Source organism: Embiotoca jacksoni, unplaced genomic scaffold, assembly GCF_022577435.1.
Source record: "Embiotoca jacksoni isolate LCO1_2020_lvr unplaced genomic scaffold, fEmbJac1.0.p SCAF_14, whole genome shotgun sequence".
NCBI lineage: Eukaryota > Metazoa > Chordata > Actinopteri > Embiotocidae > Embiotoca > Embiotoca jacksoni.
This window is the reverse complement of record NW_027185274.1, coordinates 14,721,923-14,745,303: the sequence shown is the minus strand read 5'-3', so window position 1 is coordinate 14,745,303 and position 23,381 is coordinate 14,721,923. Positions and strand designations below refer to the sequence as shown.

Sequence of the window (23,381 nt, the reverse complement as noted above, 5' to 3'; positions counted from 1 at the left end):
GGCCAGACTAGGCAAACACTGGCCCGCCTTCCTAAAGGAAATAGGGGCTGGCCTCAAGAGCGCAGTGCAACTTAGTGGCTTCCCGAAAATACGCTAAGAGACAGGGGCAAGCAAAACAAAGCACAATCAGGGCCATTAGACGAAACTGCTTATTTTATTTATTTATATATATTTTTTTTTTTACCTGGCCTGGCTGGAGTCTAGACCGCCACGAGCTGTAAACAAAACAGAGGGTTGAATGTCTGACTCTAAACATAACCACGACTGGTGACTCAGGCACATACAGTAAAAGAAACCCGTGAAATAACTTCAGCCTGCTGTAACACCGTTTCACTGCTGATGAAGATGTTAATGCGCAATACAATACCCACGAGCTTTCAAATAGGCTATAAAAGTGAAATCTGGACTGTAGTAACACTTGACAACTACTCTTTGACACGGTTTACATTTTAAAGTTCATATATGTGTGCTATGTACAAAAAAAAAAAAAACAACAACAAAAAGCTTGTAAACAATATTGATTTTTGAGTGGGTTATCCTTATAAAAATGAATTTATTTCTATTAAATTCAACGCAATAGAAGGTGGCTGAGAAATTTCCGCAGAATGGGTTAATATACAAGAATAATGAATGCCTACCTTTCTGAGAAAACGTAAGCCGTTTTGTCTGTTTATGGAACTGAAAACGCAGCGGTCGGTTTTGTTTTGTGTTTCGCTCGTTACAGCATAACAACAACAACAACAACAACAACAACAACATGCGTACGAATTGTGTTTACGGCGCGTTCCACAGCGCGAGCATTTACATTTCGACTCGGGCACGGGACAAATACAAGTTCAGTAAAACGCAAAAGTTTCCCCTGTTGCCGCCAGACATGACATGACAGTGCACAAAGTAAGAAGCGCCGGCGTCCAGAACTGTGTCAGTAAGACATTCTTCTTTGTGCTGCTGTTCTCTGTCCACAAAGAATCCGGAAGCCATATTGTGTGCTCGCTGGTGTATGTCACCCAGAGAAGGTTTCCACGGAAACCCGTTGCTAAGCGGCATAACATTTTTTTTTCTGAGCAGCATAACAAAAAAAAAAAGCCCAAATTTATACGTCCTTACGTCAGAGGCAACGGCGTATCCATGGCGACAGAACGCTACACACATGCAGCAAAACCCATGGATAGCACATGGTCACTGCCACTTGTTTTTTTTTTGTTGGGTTTTTTTTTAGCACAAAATATCTCCTTCCGATGTGGTACAGCGGACTGTTTTTTTTTTGTTTTTTTTTAATGTCGTGTGTGCTGTTTGGTCAACCGGAAAGTCTATTTGAACGTTTACAAGTACACAAACTGCAGCTAAAATAGAGCTAAACTATTAGTCAGAATGGTTTCGTGCCCTCGGAGTTAAATTCAACCATTATCGTTTGCTCTGGTTATTTCCACACGAATGTGGGCTGCTCGCCCGCGTTATTCACCTCGATAATTCCCCCATCATGAACAACTTACATCGACGGAGTTAGTCATCCCGGTTTGTGCAGCGCCGCGCCGGTAACGGCGGCCCGGATGGGACGCAAACGTCCTCCGTCTAATCCTCGCCTCTGACGTTGTTGCCGTGCTGACTAATAACTTGTTATCCCCCCCCCCCAAACTCTTTCCCTTTTTTTTTTGCTCACGCCTTTTCACACAATCGGCTGGAGCAGGAGCCCTTTTTCACAGCGGCATGCCCGTCCCGTGACATCGTCTGGCATCACAGCCAAAAAAAAAAAAACGTCGGCCTTGAATTTGAGATCTTTCATTCATGATTTGCCACCCGGTCTTCCCGCAAACCCCCCCTCAACCAAAGCCTACCTCCCACCCGCCACATTCCCACTGGTGTCCGCATGTAGGCCATAATAATAATGATGAATCACATTTTTGCTCGATGTTTTGGCAAATGACAAACGCCGATTTCCGTCACTGCTGCCCACTTTGTCCATGACTGAGTTACACTGCTGTTTACCAATTCATGTTTTGTTTCTTCACTTTGTTGTTGTTGTTGTTGTTTGTTTTGAGGGGGAGGGTGTGTGAATGCTGTTGCTGCTCTGTGCTCTCTGCTCCGAGTCTTTCCTACACTAAAAAAAAAAAAAAAAATCCATAAAAGATTAGGAGCATCGCGTGTACATTTCAAAGATTATTTCTCCAACTTTTTTTTTTCCCCAGTAAATCCATACTTGGCATCGTAGCTGCGTTCAGGAGGTCGGGGAGTGTTCAGATGAAAAGGAGGCTTTCCTCTCATTTACAGTTAAGCTCCGGAGCAAAGAGGACTCCCCAGGGCGTGTCCTGAGAAACTTTTCAGCAGGATTTCCCTCTCATGCTGACGGGACTCCGTCTGAGCAGAGTGTTGCGTAATCTTTTTTTTTGATATTTACCAGGTTATACCCGCAGCCTACTCGATCAATTAGAGTGGCTCTAGATTAACTAGGAAATATCTTCCATTAGCCTAATCTACACCCGATAGGTTAACTGAAGACGTGACGCGTCAATGTACCGCTGATTTCAATTAAATTAATTCAACAAACAATCCGCACATGCTCACAGATAAAGGATATTATAGGAATAGTACGATGTGTTCTTACAGCCATGATCCAAAATGTTCCAATCGAGACAGACGCAAATATAGTCCGAAATAAACACTTTCCATATTTATCACTCTTAAGTTTCTTAAAATTTCCTCGCAGGAATTGTCAGACGGTGAGAAATATCTCGTGCCTCTGACAATACCAAAAAAACAAAAAAAACCCGTCTAATATTATCCGCGGCGAGGTGAGCTTCTGGTCCGTCTGAGTGGGAGAGGGATTCCCTCAACGTCACCAAGGATACCAAACACAACATCGTACCAAATATGGGCATGTACGTCAGCGGAACTCCGAGGCGGGTCTTCGACGCCAGAAATGCCTTGCTGTTATACTCGAGGAGGATGGATTCATTCATAAGACAAGATCTGATACTGTGGGCCGTAATACAGCTAACGTCCCCCGGCGTACCGCGGATGGGCTTTATGGATTTATAATTGCACGTTTGACGGACGGGCAAAGAAAAAAAAAAAAAAGCGCTCCGAGGATTTAGAGCTGAACGGGGAGGACTTCCTCACACAGACTGAACCGGGACACTTTTCCCCCTAAACGCGGGGAACTGAAGCTTCTTCATGCAACTTTTTTGGAAAGAAACCAAGAGCAGCTCACCGGGGAATCACAAACAGATCAACAAAGGTAAGACGACGCTGACTTTATGTGGACGATATGGCTGCAGTCTTAGCGTTAACAGCGTATATATATATATAAAAAAAAAAAATAATAATAATAAATAAATAAAAGTAGGTCGGAAACATCTGTCCTCCGCTGCCCGTCATAGGCTTCCCTGTTAATGTTGCTCTCACCAAACAAATTCCACCTTTTGTCAAGGAATATCCTTCTTTTAAAACCACGATCACCCTCATCACTTTTGGTTTTGCTGCGCTATGCAACATCAGCCCCGGTCTCCCTCCGGTCGCCTACCTGCCCGTTAGTCGCCTACTCTTTGTGTGTGTGTGTGTGTGTGTGTGTGTGTGGCCGCAGGTGACATCGCGCTTTCCCCGGTAACTGCAGGTGTCGCATTCTTTTCCGGTCCCTCCGGGGAGATGTACCAAGGGTTCCCCGGCGACCCCGACAGCGGATCCCGTGGGAGCTCGTCTCCATCCATAGAGTCCCAGTACCTTTCCTCCGTGGACTCCTTCGGGAGCCCGCCGACCACCAGTGCTCCGCAGGTAAGCCAGAGTTTAACAGTCTGTTAAGATAAAAAAAAAAAAAAAAATAATGCTTGGAAGCCGATGTTAGAATAATAGCCTACTCCGTTTGAGAATAATTGGTTAAATAAGTTAAAACAAAAAGACAGACAACGTTACTGCTGGTTATTTGCTTATTTATTTCGTCCTGAGTGCAACAGGTCGGACTCATAAGCAGAGGTGGACCTGTGCTTACATCTGTGGTTCTACAGGCACAGAACATGTGCTTTTGCTTAAAAGAAATAATAATTTTTAAAGACGTGTTGTAAAACGCATCAGGCTTGTTACTTAATTTGATCGGATCTGCATAAAAGTAGGCAGATAACATAAAGAAAAATAGCAACGCATAGACTACAAAACGCCGAAATTTCGGGACAGTGTGTTCGTGCAGTCAGACGTAAACAGTCCGGTAGGGGTTCAGTACAGATTTTGTCGGGAGCTCCGTTGCTTGTCGGAGCCCCGGCAGCGGCGGTGACAACGTGCCGGGTTCGCAGCGCGCCGCAGAGCGGATGACAGAGTGCTGGAACTCTCCTACGTAAGCGCCGGAGCCACGCCCCTCCCCGCCTCTGTCCTTCCACGCGCGCGCCGCTCTCCTCTCACAAGCCTCGCCGTGACGTAAATTAAAGTTCTATTTTGGAGTGCTACGTCGCGTTGCCAAGGGGAACACCGGGGGTGTGACGGGGGAGGAGGAAGGAAGGAAGGAGGAGGAGGGAGGAGAAGCTCTTTGAGAGAAACGATTGGTCGAGGCGGCCGCTTTCAGAGCCGCCTGTCCCAATGTCTTAACACGCTTTTAAATGAATATTAATGGTAGACGATACTCCTCCTCGGGGCTAAAATAAACCAAAACAAGACCTGCGACAGATCTGAGCTTTCCGTGTGTATTTTTAGACGTATATCCTGACACTTAAAACAAACAAACAAAAAAGTGGCGACACTGCAACAAAAGCAGATTCAAAACGAGTAAATGTTCACTTGTAAGTTAACTTGTACGTTAAACAAACGTTTTTCCTCTAAAAACTCATGCTCTATATCTACTTGTTCGAGCACTTTTCATAAACTATATCAAACTTAACCTTTATCATGTTAAAATAAATAAAATTTATAGACGACACTAGCAAATATGTACATCAATTTAAAAGTTTGGGGTATTTTACAGTTTAAAAAAAACACTTTTCGTACTTGTAAAGTCATGACGTCTATCTAGAACTCAAAATATGACTTCATCGGGACTGATTAGAATTTCAAAACAGCATATCTGTAATAATGGATCATCGAAGGAAGGATTTCATTGCAGAAGTAAAGTTTACCCAATGGTTGGAAAGATGGTGACAATAACTTTTGATATAACATGACAAAGCACTATTTCAAGGTAATCCGTGTCTGTATTTCTGACTGTCTAAGTTTGATTACATGTCTACACGCTCTGTAAATTAATGTTTCATATCCGCTGTTCAGGAGTGTGTGTCAGCAGGCGCTGGCTTGAGCATTGCGGGCAGCGGGCCAGGGACCAGTACTGGAGGTGAGATGCCCGGTTCATTCGTGCCCACCGTCACCGCCATCACCACCAGTCAGGACCTGCAGTGGATGGTACAGCCGACCCTCATCTCCTCCCAGGCCTCTGGACAGAGTGGCTCGACTGGCACCACAGCCATGAACCAGCCGGTGTCACTGGTTGACCCGTATGACATGCCAGGCCCCAGTTATTCTTCGGGGTCTGGGTTCACTCCTACGAGTTCAGAAACTCTGGGGCCAGCACCCGGCCCCATCCGCCAGCCCAGAACCCGCAGCCGCCGTACACGAGACGAGTCTGTGAGTGAAGATGGAGATGTTGGTGTGTTAGTAAGTTTGTGTGTTTGAACGGTTTGTTTGTCGACCCCCACATATTACACATGCAGTGCAGTATATTATTTACAAGGGAGCCAGAAGAACCAATACTAGCCTACAGTGTATTCTGCTGTTACACACTTTAAGGGCGATGGGTAACATATTTTAAAAAAGGGTACCCCCTGTCTACTGTAGGCCCTTCTCATATACACAAACATATAGAAACAGGGAGAGGCCAGGTCAATGTTGAGGGGTGTGTGGCTGGAGGGATCAAACATGCATCTTTCAACTGTGGCTTGATTTAATCTTATTTGATGTAATTCAGGGAATTTATTTCTTAGCAAGATAAAAGATTTAAAAAAAAATGTGAATCAAGTTTTTTCAAACTCATTGAGAAAAGGGCAAGTTTCAGCCTTAACACAACCACAGCTGGTGTAGTAACCCTGACTGTGACTACTGCTGCTTACACAACATGGTAACATTTTCAAGAACAAAGACAAAACTTTTATCCTAATCCATGTTTTTCTTCACTTTAGCTGACACCTGAGGAGGAGGAAAAGAGGCGTGTTCGTCGAGAGAGAAACAAGCTGGCTGCTGCCAAATGCAGAAACCGCAGGAGAGAACTCACAGACAGACTGCAGTCGGTGAGCTTGGCCCCATTTTAGCTGCCAGAGTGAATGATGATCATAATTATGTACTTTGTGTTCCCTCCCATAGCATTGTGGAGTGTTTTAATAAATGTCTTCATGTGTGTATAAAAAAAAAAAAAAAAAAAAAAAAAAAAAAGACGATTATGGTAATGAGGTGTTTAGCTAAGTTAATGACTATCATAGTCCTCAAGAGAAACTATTGTACCTTCAATATTTATGGATTAATTAAGGAGCTCTCCTATAAGACACCTTGTATATCCAACTGCAGGGGAGGAAGGTATTTCTGTTGGGATGGATACATCCACCCCCACAAACACTGAAGTAGAAGTTCGGTGTAACTAACACTCCTATCCTCTCTTTCTGCTTCACATCCTCCTCCCTCCCTGACCCATTTCACCCACCTTTGGCTCCCCTTCGCCATGTTTCTTTCATTCTCTGTACCAACCCGCAGGAGACGGACATACTGGAGGAGGAAAAGGCAGAGCTGGAGGCTGAGATCTCGGAGCTGCAGAAGGAGAAAGAGCGCCTGGAGTTTGTCCTGGTGGCCCACCAGCCAAGCTGTAAGATCCAATACCAGGATCAGCCCCAGCAGGGCTCAGGGCAGCTCCCTCCGGTGCAGTCCCAGCTCCCTCCCCAGACCTTACAACCGCCTGTTTCCATTGTGGGCTTGACAGTGAAGGAAGACTCTTTCTATCTGCCTCCTGCCTACACAGCCCATCCGGCCTCCACACAGTCCCAGCCTCTGGTTCAGCAGCCACAAGTCCAGCAGCAGCCTCAGCCAGGATTAATGCAGGAGGTAGAGTTTTCTAGTTCTTTCTATGGCTCATGCGAGCCAGCACCTGGTGGGCCATGCCTTATGGCCAGCGACAGTGGGGGTGGTGGTGCTAACCTTGACGGTGCGGCCATTGGCAGCTACAACACCTCATACACATCTTCATTTGTGTTCACCTACCCAGAGGGAGCCTGCGGGGTCAGTGCCAACCAGCGGAACAGCAGTAGCGAGCAGTCATCTGACTCCCTGAACTCGCCTTCGCTGCTGGCGCTCTGACTGACCGATAGACACACACACACGCACACACATATTAACACGCACTCACATTCTGCTTCCTGGAAGTAGAGGCTGACACAAGTGAGTGCACAGCACCAACCAGTCTCACAGATGGAGGAAGAAAAAAGAAAAAAAAAAAAAAAAAATCAACCAATCGAGTATAAGAATGAGTTCAAGTTTACTCATTCTGAAATACATTCCAATAAATAAAGAGCCATGAAAAAATAGTTGCTCATTAGACTCAACCTTTCGCATTGAGTTTCAACAAAGAGTTAATTTCAGCAAAATACTTGCAAGTGGACATAAGAAGCAAATACAAACTCAGTAACAAAACCAAGTCCGTGTTGCCAGTCTAAGTGCTTGGAATTAAAAGACTAATTCACAATGATTTCTCTCATTCTCGTACTGGAATAGAGCCAAAAACAACATTCTTACATTACACCCCTACAAGCACAAGTGCCCCCACCTTGTTCCCTCTGTCGGTTGCTCCTTTTCCAGTGCTCTTGCTCTCATCCTTTTCCATCCTTTTCTCCCCTCTTCCTCTTGCTGAATGTATTTGTGCCAATCTGAAATAGGGACCAAGGACACTTTGTTCAGGGTCTTTCCTTGTGGGAGACAGACTGCTGACCTCTCGCTCACCTCTACTGCTTCATCTGCTCAACTACCCTCAGCTTCTTCATTTGTTGCTTGGACTTGGCAAGTTGGGGATCTGAGTATCACAGCTGCCACTAAATCTTGTGCTTTCTACTCTCGTTTTGAAAATTCCTCTGCCGACTACCTACCTGTCATCCAACCCATCTCTACCCATCTTTGTTTTCTCCTGTTCTGTCTCTATGTTTCTCCCTCCCTCTGAAGTCTTCGACCCCAGAGAGCCCGAAGACCCCCGAGAGCCCTTGGGACCTTGAGTGAAAGCCGGCCCAACTAACATGCTCTTTTGCACCCTGTCAATCAAGGGCATGGGATCCACCCAAAAAGAAGAACCTTTTTCTTGAAGTGCATTGCTCCATCGCATTTCTCTTTACAGTGAACAGCAGCTAAATACTTTTTAACATGCACATAGACACACAAAATGCAAGATGGATGCCACTGTCTTCTGCTGAGCCATTTTTCATGTCGTTCACACGATGAAGATTAGACACATTTGTCGTGAGGCTTGTTAATAATGATTATGGATAGAGATTTAGCAGTGTGAGCAACCCAGACCAACTCTGATGGAGTCTGGATCGAGGATGACTCCCATCCTGACCATCGATTTTTGGAACCAAATGTTGAAAACAAAGATAGAGCCAAATGTTAAAAACAAAGCAAAAAAAGAACGGGAAAAAAAAAAATCCTCCTGCTCTTGCCAACTGTGTGGAAGGGTGACCTCAGTAAAAACACCTCCATACCGCAGAGCCTCATCATTCTGGGCCTACATGCGTATAGTCACACCATCGCTTTTAAGTCTCTGAACTGAAGATACAGACGTTTTGCTGCAGCGCAACAGCTCTGAATTCTGCTCAGAATCAATCAGATGTGAACCGATGCCTTTATTTAGAGGAGAGACGCTTTTTGTGATTCAGACAACCTCTAAACATTGGGCTCAGTGGTCTCTGCACCTCCCCTTGTCTCTCAGAGGAGATGAGGTGGAGGTGCATTTATTGTGAGTGCGTCCACTCCGAGGCACCTGGCCTGTTTATTTCTTTCTTTATTGAGGTTGATGTGGCGAGTGAGCACAAAGCAAGACCTGGAAACAAAAGAGGGCAACATGTGAGTCGATGTTGTGGAGTGAGCGTCCTTTCTTCGCCTGTGAATTTGTAAGATTTGTTTTCCCTGTATGTTTGAGTGAGAACTGTTATATATTTTAATGTTTATATTTGTTTGTGTGTTTCATTGTTTTGCATTGACCTCTGCTTTCTCTTGTATTGTTGCCGTTTCTTGTTTTTCTTTGTTGTTTTAATCGGGAGATTTCCTCATAACTGTTACTATTATTATTGCATTGTAACAATTGTTTCATTATTTTATTGTATTTTCATTTGGCAACTTCAGAGGCATGTTGTGCACTACAAAAAAATATAATTGTAAGTCTATATACATATACATATATACAGGTAACATGTATATATAAGTGTATGTACCATGATTGTAAAGTATGAATGTCTGCAGATCTAAATGGAATATTTTTGTCAATGAAGAACAAGATAAAATGTTAAAATGAATATTTTTCTAAAGGAACAAAAAAAAAAAGCTATAATAAATTTAAAGTAATGCCCTGTCCCTCCAGATGAAGCACAATGTCACTGCCTCTGTCAATGTGTATTTATGTTTTATAGACAATATAAAGCACTATCAAAGTTACATTAAATGTATGTTTATAATGATGACGTTAGAAGGTTGTGGTAACGCCTTTGTTTTGTTTGTTTTTTTTCTCTGTGAGGTCTGTTCCAAAGCTACTGACACCTTAATGCCATGAGATCCTTACTGCAAAATGAGGAAGAAAAAAAAAACAGTGCTTAAATGTCAATACACATATTAAAAGTGTAAGTGTTCATATGACCACAAAATGACTAACCTGTTTCTTTTTAAGGACAAAGTATTACTCGTATGCAGTATAAACATATCACTCAGTAACATTTATACCGCAAAAAAAAAAAAATGGATCGTTTGATTGACATTATCATGTTAAGGTTATTCTATTCTTGTACTCAATAAAACATGTTGTCTAACTGAGATTTTAAAAAAATCTTGCGATTGTATAAGAAGTTTTATTTTGAATAAAATAAACTTGTTTATTCAAAACAACAGCCAGATTAATGGTATAAATGTTTGATCCAATGTGGTTCTTGGTGGTCAGAAAGTGGGCAGACCTCATTTAAAAAAATGTTGAATAAGGACTGTGTTTGTACAGATGTTGGAGATGCCTTTTGATTTCTCTCCAAATGCAAATGTGATGAGACTATGTTCTGGTGTCAGAATAAGTATAAAACATATTCAATAGTTCTCATTTATTTAGATTTTTGTGGTGCTACTTATATTAGACTATAACGATGAGGCAGTTTTACATTGAATGGTGGAACGTTACAATTTGCCAATGCTAAGGCTGCAGAAAAATGAAAACATTGATTGTCTCATCAGGATGTTTTATTTTGAATGACAGCCAATAACAGTACGCAGCTGAAACTCTGAGAGCTCAGTCACTCTGTGACAACCATTGTTATATATCAACTGCTTGCTCTATTTTTAAGTATGATCAACAGATCTCAGAGGGCCCTTGTACTGTACCTGCACCTGTGCCCCTGATCACCACACAACATATTAGACTCAATCTGTCATCTAATTTCTTTGCTTTGGATTTAATTGAAACTTTCTGAATTTGCTTTATATTTTTGTAAGGTTGCAATCACAGATGGGTTGCTCATGATTTGGGAAAGGAGAAAAATTCAGCCACCAGTTATAGACAAAGAACCTGCCCGCACCTACCTGTGTTGTACGGTGGCTATGATAGCGTTAACTGAACAAGAGCTTTTACTATTTTTCTATGATGAGGTGAATGTTGTTATGTGTTTCTATTTTTCCACTCTTCCCATATGCACTCTGATTTCATATCATCCCTGTGTATGAAATGCAATACTTATTATCCTCTTGGATGAACATAATGTAGCAAATCAAGCAGTGATCAAACTGACTGCTACTATATGTCAAGTGTGATGATGTATTGCTTTAATTCTCCACATCCGTAACAGTGTTGAAAGTTGTCCTTGATATCTAAAATAACATTTAGTTTTGAGGAAAACGTGATGAGGAAATGTATCTAAATAATATTTATAGCCTTTATTGGTGATGCATTGAGACTAGAAAAGCTCCTCCCTTTCAGAAAGCTGTTGCTTTTGTTTCAATCCATTCCTTTAATCAATGTTTCATCATTTTCATTTTAGCAATTTACTTTTTTGTTTCTTTTTCTGTGAGCAAACACTACAATTTTGTCACATTTGAAATACATGAGATAAATGACAGATAGTTTCCATGATTTGGTATATTTTTAGGTTTCACAAGTGAAAGGAACAAAGAAACTTGAATTAAGGTTGTCGCTGAGGGCTCATGGATAAATACATAACTTGCTGATGAAGGTGCTCTGAAATCAAATTGTCTTCTTTTGAGTGCATATAATTCAACAGAGCCTATTTGTTTTCTGTACATCGCTGTAAAGTACTGTTTACTTATTTTTATAACTTCATTTTCATTTGTTTCTACTTTTGAGGTGTACGACTTCTTGATGATCCTCTGACCCCTTTTTCTATCTTAAAACGTTTCTGATGAAGTGTTTTTCTCAGTTTCTAGACTGCAAAAGCTGGGTGAGCTGTCTCCTTTAATGACGGTTTGTGAAGAATTACATAAATAAAATGACATATTATAAGGTACACGTCCTTTGATTGTAAATGCTTTCCTTTCATTGAGTTCTTTGACCTTAAAGTTCTTTGATACTTAAAAAAAAAAAATCAATTTCCATCTTTGTTGCTTGAGTTGAGGCTGCAGGCGGTCAGCACAGACCTGAAAAGTGATCATGTTTTTGTATATAAAAATACACATTGAACTGCAGTTATTTTCAGCATCTTTTAATCTAATGACTATTTTAATGCAAAACAAAAAAAAAGAAAATGACTCTCACAATTCTTGGGAGATCAAATTCGCGTTCCAGATTACCAATTCAACAAAGACAGAAAATCCTCACATTTAACTAGCTGGAACCAGATACCTTTTTTGTTTGAAAATCCGTTAAAGCTGTTAATACATTTTCATCCAGATACTATCTGTGTGTTTAATCTCTCATAATTTACTGTACTAACAGATGTTTTATGTTGTTTATCAGGGGTCTCCAACCTTTTTTCCTCTGAGAACGACTTTGACAAAGTGTCCGAGAGCTACTTATGTTTAGTAACATTTATCAACATATCTGAGTTTCACGCACACCAGCAGAATTTTATGTGAACAATGACACTTAATACACACATTTTGTATCACAACAGCTGAAATTCAACAGCATGTGCATGTTTCTTTTTTTCTGCATTTCATTACGTTTTCAATTGGGGGGGGGGGGTATTATCTGTATATACACTTCCACAGATGTTCCCAAAATTACTACTGCAGTGCACGCAACTAGTGTGTGGCCAAACTGGTTGTAAAAGGGTCAAATAAAATATAAGATTTAATATAAGTGTTGCGATTCAGCCAAAAAGAATGTATTGGTGTTGTTTACGTAATTTATAAGCACCCATTTTTTTCCACCTTGGTGTGAGTCTCTGCTGCATTTCTGTCCTCTGATCTGTGTGTTTCAACCACTGCTGCACTGACTCTGCAGAACAGACTCAGGTGGAGGAGATCGCATTGCTAGTGTCATTCTCTTGGACAGGTTAAAAAATAGATAGATTCAAAATGCTGAAATGGAAAGAAGCCTACCTCTCTGAAGCTGTTACGGGTTTGACTATGATTTTGTGGCGCCAAATTTTGTCATGTTAATGTTTCAATTACGAATATTGCCAAATAAAACAACTATAATGTTGCCACTGAATTCCCTCTTCGGTTGAAAGTAAATGCTGTACAAATCATATACAAGAGGAGGATGTCATTCTTCATTTCATCTGTAAAAATGTTGTTTTTCAAAGCTTTTTGTTTTGTTTAATAATTATAGGTAAAGTCCATATTCTGTGATTATATGTAAGGTGTTGTGGGAGAATGCTTTATAATGTTGGTGTCAAAGGGCTGAGGTTCAAACCGAGCAGGTTTGTTTCTTACCAGACAGGACTTTGGGAAGGCTTATTTTCTTCACAGCTTCTCTTATGAACTCTAGTTGTATGAAGGTATTTCTGTCTTTATAATGCAACAACAACAACAAAAAAACAGTTTTGAAAGCAAATTTCTCACACTGCCATTAAAATTCAAGTTTGTAAGTAAAAATATATAAACTGAGAATTAAATTATTTGCATTGCAAACAAATTTGCTCTCAGTTTTGTTAGTTTCGGTCACAGAATTAAGAACTTTGCTTATGAAACGAGAATTTTTTTGGCTGCAAATTTGAAAACCTTTGCTCTCAGGTCAAAAAAGAGAGTTGAGTTGGATGTAGTAGGCGGGGGCATACGATGGAGACAGAGTTTCTATTGGCGGATTGACTCAGACCCACACAGCACGGCTGCAAGACACACAACTCGCTGCTTCCGACAGCAGAGGGCTGTGTTGAGCTACGTTACTGATCTGCTAACGTTATATCACTCTTTTCCAGTGAAATGCTTTAAAACGTGACAGCACAGCTTTCACTTTGGTTATATTCCACGTTGTTGTTAAAGTTAACAAGGTTACAACTGCAGTTTTCCACAAGTGGTGCTGATCCTTTCAGCGACTGGTACCGCTCGTGTTCCACCGGCACAAACGTTTCCTAACCGCGGTTAACTATACCGACGGGCTGCGTCTCCATCCAGCGGAATAGGAAACGACATGCACCGGCGGAAATATGAGCAGCATCCCGCTGTGTGTCCGCTGAAGGGATCGACATGCTGATGGAAGCATGAAATATAACCAAAGTGAAAGCTGTGCTGCCGCAGTTAAAAGCGTCTCAATAGAAACACACGAGCATACATACCTCCATGTAGTTAAACACAGTCCTCTTAACAAAAAACTAACAAAACTGTGACAGCAAATTTGTTTGCAATGCAACTATTTTATTCTCAGTTTATATATATATTTATTTTTTTATTTTTATTTTTTTACAAACTTGATTTTTGATTGCAGTGCAAGGAATTTGCTATTAAAACTTATTTTTTTTATTTTTGCTTGCCTAATAAAGACACAAAAATACCTTCATATAGTTGGGCCTCATCTAGCAGCTTGATACGAACAACTCAAGTTGTACTTTACATGCATATCTGCCCAAACCAAATAGGATGTTGCTGCAAAGAAGCTATAAATTTAAAAAAAAAAAAAAAAAAAACATGGATGGTTCACACACAGCTTCAATCCTGACAGCACAAATGATCGATACATACACCATCATTTCCAGATGGACAGCCCGGGGTAATGTCACCAATTTTAGGATCTGTCTTAAGTGTAAAATATGATCATGTGGAATATATTCCCTTTGAGCGTTCATCAAATATCGTGCATGAGCATGCCTCGTTGTGACCCAAAATCGTATCCGTTTATTCTTTAGTCCAAGGGAAATGTTTGTGTATAATTTGAAGAGATATAGAATAAATGAAGGATTAAATGAGTCTCTTTTACAAAAAGGCTATTCATCAATGTTGAACTATGGGTCATGTGAAAGGGTCTTTTGTGATGAACTCGTGAATATTTCTAAGCGCCCAACTGTTCCACAGATATTTTAGGTCAATGTTTTGGTTTCACTTTGCTGTTTTTTTTTTAATTCAGTCACATCTTCTAGTAAGCAGCTAGTTAACTTTAGAAAAAAGCTCACAACATTTAGCGGAAAGGGGAGCATTTTTACCAGCTCACGAGCCAGATCATTTCCCCAAGGAACAGCTGTAGGCTAAATGCGCCTCAAGTTGAGAGTGAATACTGGACTTGTTGTTGCTGGATGTTTAACAGCTGTTGTTTGATAACAAGTAAATGGCTGTATTTATTAGCTAATGTTGATTCAAGCAGTCAACAAACTTTCAGGCTGTCTGGAACTTGACTATTGTGCGATTCTGTGCTAGGTTATGTTTACAATAATACAACATATATGGATGCCATATCATATTAATTATATATAGGTCGTATTATCAACTATTAATCCTAAGGGGTAGACGAAAGGGTGTGGTTGTGAATGAAGGTGTAGACAAAAGGGTGTGGTTGTGAATGAAGGTGTAGACAAAAGGGTATGGTTGTGAATGAAGGTGTAGACAAAAGACTGTGTTTGTGAATGAGAGTGAAAGTACTGTGCCAAACCAAAAGGTCACAGGAGGGAGTCGGCAACCTGTGGGGTCACATACTGTTGTTCTTGGAGGCATAAACAGGAACAGACGGCTGTTGCGAGGACTCCAGGGTGTGGAGGAAGACAACCACCACCTCCACCAACCAACAAAGGACACATGACTTTTTGGTGTCTGGACTATAAGAAGACTGGGTGAGGGAAAGTCAGGAGATCAGACTTCGTGAACTGACACATACTCTGTTGCGGTCAGGGAAACATAGTCTGGACCCAGAGCTCTGCAAACTGGTTATTCTGCGGCTGTTAAATAAATATCTTGAAGCCTGACATCTTCTCCTATTGCCTCATTAAAGAACACGCAGGACTGAGGGCTGACACATATTGGCGTTGTACTAGCAGGAGCCCAAGTCCAACACTATTTAAAATTAAACATACGAGTCTTCTGAGGGCTTTTTTTTACATTTTTATTTATTTATTTTTTGTAAATTAGCAGTCTGCGTCGCTCTCTGGCGGCCAGGAATGAAAATTTCACAGGACGCAGGGTTTTTTTTTTTTGTTTTTTTTTTTGTGCTTATGCCGGAAGTTGCGTCACGGACCAACGCGGTTCTTCCGGATTCCGTCGACGTCACCACGCATTTGTTGTGAACATGGCGTCCGTGACAACAGGTGAGGAGCATAAAGGCCCGGCGAGCCAACGTTAACATTTTTGCAGTAATTATAATATTTCAGATAGTTTTCTTCTAAATATGACCACAGCATCGTTTCTCAATATTGTCCTTCATTTATTCTCGCGTTTCCGTTCGTAGTGTGAGCCGTGGATGGCCTTTTAATTCACGGCTCGATCTACCGCCGAGACAATGCTAACGCAGAAAGCTAACACACACGGTTCTCCCGCCGCTGCCTTTATGATGTGATTTTAATATTCAGGGTTAAAACCGAGTTCTGAATTGTTGGCTAGTTTAATTTGTAAAATAGGCTTAAATCGTCTTTAACTCATCACCCTACAAGAGGGTTAGCCAAAGAATCCGTATCGGGTTTGAAACTCAAAAGATTGTCCCTTTTGAATGAGAGTATTTCATAAATCCAGGATTTATGCGGCGACGAGTGTCTTTTTTTTTTTTTAAAGGCGTCTCTTGAGCTGTCGTGTGATTCTTGACTCGTTCAGTGTCAAATGGAGGTTCAGCCACCGTGTGAATCTCGTCTCGGTGTGGCCGAGTTCATCAGTCAGACCACGTTGGACTGAGCCATTGTTCAGGCAGCTGTTGTGCTTCCCTTCACGCTGCTGTACGTGGTACTCACAACCACAAGACGTTTCGTAATTGGTGTTATAAATAACCCTCCAGCTGGTCAGCATATGTTAGACCTCGGCGTGCTCCTGTCTCCTCAGGTTTACATGCCCCACTGTAGTCGGCAGCATTACTTGAAACCATCGTTGACCACTATGAAGAGGATAATATGATTCAAATAACAGATTAACCCATTGATCATTTTGATTGTTATCGTACTCTGGTTTCAGACTTTTTTTTTGTTTTTTAATGTGCATTCTCCGCGTCATTATTCTGTATCATTGTGACTTAAATTATTTGGGAAACAAATGAATCGATAAATTGATTGAAAGAAAATGATCGCCTGTAAATAATAAGCCATTTTGAGTAATTTTGTTAAAGGAAAAAAAACAATGTTTAAATTCTCTGATTTCAGCTTCTTTAATGTACATATTTTCTTGTGCCTTTGGTCCTTCCTGATGATAAACTGATTATCGTTTGGTTGTGTTTCAGTGTCCTTCAGTGCTTTGTTGCATTAATAAATTAAAAAAAACATCCTCTTTGTCTCTGAAGCCACCTCAGAGTGGATTCAGTTTTTTAAGGACGCAGGGATCCCAGCCGGTCTTGCAGTCACTTATGCGCTTTCCTTCGTGGACAACAGGTAACCATTTCACAGGCCTGATACACTTACACAACATAAACACATCCATACTGTGATCATACGCACTTTATCATTATGATTGTTTTTGCGGCTTCAGAATCCAGAAGAACATGCTGATGGATCTCAGTAAAGACATCATGATGGACCTCGGCATCACTGTCATTGGTGACATCATTGCCATTCTTAAACATGCCAAGCAGGTCTACAGGCAGGTAAGGCCAGACCTGACTTAACATTTTCATTTGAGCGGACACGTGCGACCGGCAACATAGATATGTATGAAATTTTTTAAAAACAGCTCCATATTGTTGGATGTACTTTTCAGTATGGCTTACATTTTTTCAATTCTAGGTGTGACTGTATTACAGGGTGAGGACAATATTGGTATTAACCACTGGCTCAAAAACTATCCACAGCTGCCAACATAATGTGTTCTTAAATACTTTGACATTTATACAGTAAGAAATAAATGCCTGGGTTTCGTCTGAGTGACTCAAATACAATATTCAAAGGGTTTCTTCTGTTAATCAGCAGACATGGAAAAATTTTGAAATTGTTTGTTTTTGCGGATTAAAGGTGTATCAAATTTACTCCACTGGTCACTGACTTCACTGTAGCCCGCAGATTTCCCCCAACTCATGTTACATTGTTCTGTTGTCCCATCTTCAGGACATGTGTAAAATGGCAACAGAAGCCATCTCCTCAGGACAGACCAGTGTTCAAGCTGAGCTCAGAAGAACTGCCAACACTCGTAAGTAACAACATTTATTTTTATTCTTGTTCTAACTAAATTGAAGGGTCACAGCCACTGTTCAATTTAGAGCAGAATTATCCGAGGTCAAGACGAGCTTTATTTTGTGTTTCAGGTTTTCTTTACAAAAGAGTTGTTCCTTGGGTTTTTAGTTGTTTGTGCTTATTTCATCCAACCTCTAACACTGCTTTACTGAAATGACACAACAGTGTGATCCATTCATCAGCCCAGCCAGAAGCAATACCAATCATCAGTTGTATCATCATGTGGTATGTCTGCATTAATTATGCAGACAAAACTGAGCTGGTTGGCCCTGTGGTAGACTGGCGACCTGTCCAGGGTGAACCCTGCCTTCGCCCAAAGTGAGCTGGGATGAGTTCCACATTTAAGTTGACATTACTTACGCTTCATAAAACACTTTTTTTTTTTTTTTAATAGTAGAAAGGTAAGTTTGAAGAAAGCCACAAAGTCTGTTGTATATCACATGTATAACATTTTTCAAGCATTGTGAAAAATGTGACATTCAGTAAGCCTCAGAAGACTGTAGCTGTGGAAATGATGGTCCATGAATATAACCCTTTTAACTGTGTCCTGTAAAATTTGTGATTTTTCAGTGGGTAAGGTATTGCACTATATAACATGACAGTAATTCACATGAGGCTCAAATAAAGACTGATATGAATTTAGAAGTGCTTCAAGTGGACGAAAAAGCATCAACAACTAAAACCAAAGTAATTTGACAATTTTTTTTTCATTAACTCACCAATATAGCCTTTTAAGTTTTAAAAAAAAAAAAAAAAATCAATGAGTTACTGTGTGTTGGTCTGGGTGGCTTTTCATGGTAAAATACATCTCCCTGGATGGTAGCAGCTAGTTAAGGATACTGCTGCTTCCCCTTCACTTCACAAGCAGAAAACCAGTTCCAGCCAGCTAGCACTCGGTCACTATGTGCTGGGAAGCGCTGGCTCTTCTCTGCATTTGTGCATTTTGTGTGAAACAGAGAAGACAAGAGGATCCACACAAATAGTTGGACACACAAAAATATTCACATTTAAAAATGACAAAAGTACAAAAGTACAGATGACGATATACGAGTTGTAAATTACTTGCAAACTGTTAAAATTCTGCCAGAGGGCAAACATTTTCATCTGGATTGAACAGAGCTGAGCAGTTTGATGCTCTGGCAGTCAGCAACAGTTTCCAGTATGAATTTTATTGAATTTTTCCAAAATTGAACGCAAATTAAAGGACTCGTACATTTTAGAAGAGAACTGTCCCGGCTGTCCTCTGATCTCATCTTTGCTGCAGAACATGAAGGTTTTTAAATGAAAAATGCTAAATCCCAGCTAGTTAAGAATGTTTCTGTCTTTTTCTCAGCTGCCACTCGCATGATTGCCAATGCTTTGAGCCATGACTCCCCGCCGACCACTCCTGCCCGTCGCCCTGACAACCGCCTCTCCGTCACAGTGTCCAACGTGCAAGCAAACAAGAGTAACAAAGCAGGTAGACTCAATGAAAGTTTCTTTTGCCCCATCAGTCCTCTATTTGCTGTTCCTCTGGAGCCACACGTGCCCCCTTTTTACCTGTGTGTAATCCTCGTGTACCTACCACTTTGTTTGTCAGTTGTAAGTCAGCCAGCTGACGAGGGGAATGGTTTGCCAACAGTGAAGCGCCGGCGTGTGACAGCTGAGATGGAAGGCAAGTACATCATCAACATGCCCAAGGGCACCACGCCTCGTACACGCCGAATCCTGGCCCAGCAGGCCAAGAAAGGTAGGCCTGACCCAGTGGCCTCGCCGACAACTCGCCAAACTAATGCTGTTACTCACCACAACTAGTCAACAATAAAACCTTCATGAATTGAACTCTTAAAAACTGAAACCGCGGATGCTTTGCTGGTAAACGGAGCCTGTTTGACCTTCACCTTCTGTATTTTTGTAATTCAGCCTCCTTAGTAATGACTGCACCAATACTCATTCTCTCTGTCAAACCGTGCCCATTTTTCTTCCTTCGTCTCACATTGCATCATATCAGCCAATTTTTTTTCCCGCATCTCTTAAAAATGGCACAGATGCGCATCTAGCAACATATTCTCTCAGTTGAGGGAAATGTTCTTAACTAGCTGGACATACACCTGTTGACTCCTTGTGAGGTTGGACAAGGATAGAAATGGTTAAAAAAGTGAAAATATATGAAAGCATTGAAAGTGAAGAAAAATAAACCAACCTGGACTTTGGACAGCCGGCACAACCATCGTGCTGCTCCACAGATTCTCTTCTCCTTCTGTCTTCTTGTAGGATCACAGTGGTGTGAACTTTTTCTGTTTACTTTTTAGCTGATTATGTTTCCACAGCTAATGAGTAATCAGAACAAGAACCAAACTAATCACAGTCAGGCTGTCACATTAACATTTGTGTAAAACTTTCTGTTTATTGCACTTCTCCTGAAAAAGGTTCGACACGCACTTCAGTGTTCGCGAGACTTGGAGCCGAATCGAAGGCCGACACAACGACCAGCAACAACAAGGTGAGGCCTGTCAGTATATCTTAGTTAGCTTACTGTTTACAATAAAGATCAGACCTGAGCTTATACTGCTTGTGTTTTGGCAGCCCACCGGGGTGTTCAGTCGCCTCGACAAAGGGGATGAAAGTGAAGACAGACCGAGGCCAGGAAATATGAGTGGAAACATGGCTGAAGATGACAGTGATGGAGAAGGCTCTGTCCTCCAGTATGCTGGTGTCCTCAAGAAACTGCCTCTGTCCCAGAAGAAAGAGCCGGCCACTAAAGCAGCCCCAACCACCCTGCGCCGCCTCGGAGGCAAATTCAAACTACCTCCCTCTGACACTCCCACCTCCTCTTCATCTTCCTCCCCAAATGGCCTTCCCCCTGTCAAGATCAGTGTTCTTCAGAGACTGGGTAAGCTCCCCACCACACACTCAAACACTGCTGTGTCGCTAACACCCGCTGACACGCAGGACAACAGAGTGACCAGCACCAGACCCAGAGCCCAGGAGAGATTGACTGTAGTGAGCTCCAAGGTGAGCAGCAGCACCGGGGTCGCAGCAGCAGGAGGAAGAGCAGGAGGAAGAGCAGGAGGAAGAGCAGGAGGAGGAGCAGGAGGAGGAGCAGGAGGAGGAGCAGGAGCAGCAGGAGCAGCAGGAGCAGGAGACTCCTTTGGCGCCCAGATGGATGTTAAGGCTGTCAGTGTTTTTAAGAGACTGGGCAGTAAGAGAACCTAACACACTCTCCAAAACTGATTCAGACTCTTTCTTTACATTCTTTATAGAATTTGTATTGCCACCTTTTGCATTTATCTTGCTACACGCAGGACTGCAGATTATTATTAATGGGGGTGTTGTTTGTTTACCTTGGATGTATGGACAATTGAACACGGCTTTAAAGTTACTAAAAACTGATGGGTTTTTTTTTTACACTTAAGTCATGCTGCCATTGGAAAATCACCTTTGTTTAGTGTCCAAGATTTGAATTTGATGACTCGCTGTGTATTGTATTGCTCAGCCTGAAAGCTATTTATTGTGTCTCAGTCATATCTGCCATTTATCATGTTTTAGAAATATGTACTTTTTTTTTTTCTATATTTGTGAGCTTAAAGCATGAGCATGATGTCAACCAATCTGCCATGATGGCGGTTTCAATTTAATCCCGTCACTCCACATATAAGAATGCTGCTGCTTAAACTTCCCCTTTTTGAGACTCCTCCTGAATGAATACAGTTGAGCTGTAAAGCGTGTCACTTCTCCAAGAAGAATTTTGTGATTTATTTTGTTAATATTTGCCTCAACGTTAAAATAATTCTCAAAAAAATCTGAAGTAAAATGTACGGATAGATAAAAACCAAGACAGCAGTCAGACATCGGGCTAGCAGCAACATAACAGTTAAAGCTTTCTATTGTCGTGACCGTCACCTGAAAGTTACCTTCTGCATCATTTTTTTTTTAAAGTAGGAAATGTGTAAAAGTGTCAAAAAAGGCTTCTGAACTTTGACTCCAAACTTGTGAGCGAAAAAGAAAAATCCAAATGGCTACACAAAACAACCTCGTCGAACACTTGAATCTAGAAAAAGCACTGCACCTCCGCTTCTTCTGCGCTTTGTGGAGTTGAAGTTCAGTCCTCTGAACTTAAGTCAACTTTTCTATCATAGTACTGAACATTTTCTATAACCACCTACTTGAAAGTTGGATTAGTAAAATATTGGTTACTTTGAAATGCAATATATAGATTTGTTAGTCTTGATTTCACACGGCACAAAAGCTGCTCTGCTGCATATTTTTCTATGTGGACCTTCTTGCATCATGTGTCCAAGTGAAGGAACTCCGAGATGCCATCGGGCCTCATCAGTGTCAGGGGGACCGCTGTACTGTAGCTCAAGTAGGCAGTTCACCCTGCCCAGCGTGGCTCATTCACACCCGTGTACTGTTTTGGTCCGTCAGACTTCACAGCAGAACTTTATTACACTGTAAATATTTTTGAAATGGTTAAAATCACCTAAAGAATTTGTATTGTTTTAAGAAACAAAGTAAACCAAAACACACGTGAACCGTTGCAAGTTTTTTTTTCAATGTATTGAGGAAAAAAAAGTTCTGAAATTGAACAAGGTATGCTTGGAAAATTATTAAAAGAAAAAAAAAAAGGGTTCCAAATGTTCTTTTTGTTTTCTTTCTTTCTGCGAAGGAGAAATTACAACAACGCATGTCAGTGGCACATACAGTATCTCTTTTAAGTATCAACATGACAGCACAGTCAATATTCCTATCCCTCTGGGAACATTAAGCAGATCATTCATCAATAAACATATTAAACACCAACTCTACTCAGTGACGTTGCTGTTGACACTGTCCCCAGTGAAACAGTATGTATTTGTGGCTGCATTAATATACTCCTCAATTATACTAACATTGGCATCTCCTTAAATGATTACAGCTATTATTTGTTTTAAAGTAGGAATAAATAACATCTCCGGTGACGCCTTTGAGACAGCAACTACCTGATTTTAAATGTGAAAAATGCAAAACGCAGCCCAGGATAGAAATACATACATTCATTCATAATGCTGCCATGTGACTTTAAACAAAAACACGACATCCTCGATGGCACTTGAGTAAATAGTTATTGAGAATGAGTGGATTGGACGTAAATGTGTTTATTATGTTCGGTCTTTGTTGTCTTGGCTTGAGGTTCCAAACCCAGGCATCGGTGCCCATCTGGTCTGAATGAAAGGAAAAGGTTATAGTACCATTTTTAATTTTTTTTTCCCTGTGAGATGCTGCATACATTGCTGCTTTAGAGCTTCAAGCCCCTTTGAGTGAAAGCATCTGCTTGCTTGACTGGTGACAATTCTGGTCCTGACTGGTCACAAGTAGACAGTGCTTCATTTTAGATGTCCACAAGCCAAAATGGTGGGAAACACTGATCTGGTCCCCATTAGCAATGAAGTCGCAAAATAAACACAAAAACTGAGAAAACCTCTATTTACCCAC

General features: G+C 41.3%; 2 protein-coding genes across 7 annotated transcripts; both read left to right on the top strand.

Annotated features, from left to right (window-relative positions):
- Nucleotides 1-2,953: 2,953 nt before the first annotated feature.
- On the top strand, nucleotides 2,954-11,693 carry fosb (FBJ murine osteosarcoma viral oncogene homolog B). 5 transcript variants are annotated; one of them, XM_069148168.1, is made up of 6 exons: nucleotides 2,954-3,235; nucleotides 3,581-3,768; nucleotides 5,242-5,625; nucleotides 6,147-6,254; nucleotides 6,712-7,056; nucleotides 8,164-11,693. In XM_069148168.1, the coding sequence occupies exons 1-6, from the start codon at nucleotides 3,172-3,174 to the stop codon at nucleotides 8,215-8,217; spliced, it is 1,143 nt and encodes a 380-aa protein (XP_069004269.1). In that variant the 5' UTR covers nucleotides 2,954-3,171; the 3' UTR covers nucleotides 8,218-11,693. The 5 variants fall into 5 exon arrangements, with proteins under 5 accessions (XP_069004269.1, XP_069004268.1, XP_069004266.1 ...); XM_069148167.1 differs by having other exon boundaries at nucleotides 7,217-11,693; XM_069148165.1 differs by having other exon boundaries at nucleotides 3,611-3,768; nucleotides 6,712-11,693.
- Nucleotides 11,694-15,821: 4,128 nt separating this feature from the next.
- Nucleotides 15,822-22,537, top strand: cunh19orf47 (chromosome unknown C19orf47 homolog). 2 transcript variants are annotated; one of them, XM_069148163.1, is made up of 8 exons: nucleotides 15,822-15,872; nucleotides 17,045-17,132; nucleotides 17,230-17,344; nucleotides 17,802-17,883; nucleotides 19,261-19,386; nucleotides 19,507-19,581; nucleotides 20,336-20,409; nucleotides 20,493-22,537. In XM_069148163.1, exons 1-8 carry the CDS (start codon nucleotides 15,854-15,856, stop codon nucleotides 21,120-21,122), a joined length of 1,209 nt encoding a protein of 402 aa, XP_069004264.1. In that variant the 5' UTR covers nucleotides 15,822-15,853; the 3' UTR covers nucleotides 21,123-22,537. The 2 variants fall into 2 exon arrangements, with proteins under 2 accessions (XP_069004264.1, XP_069004263.1); XM_069148162.1 differs by having other exon boundaries at nucleotides 19,507-19,656.
- Nucleotides 22,538-23,381: the final 844 nt, after the last annotated feature.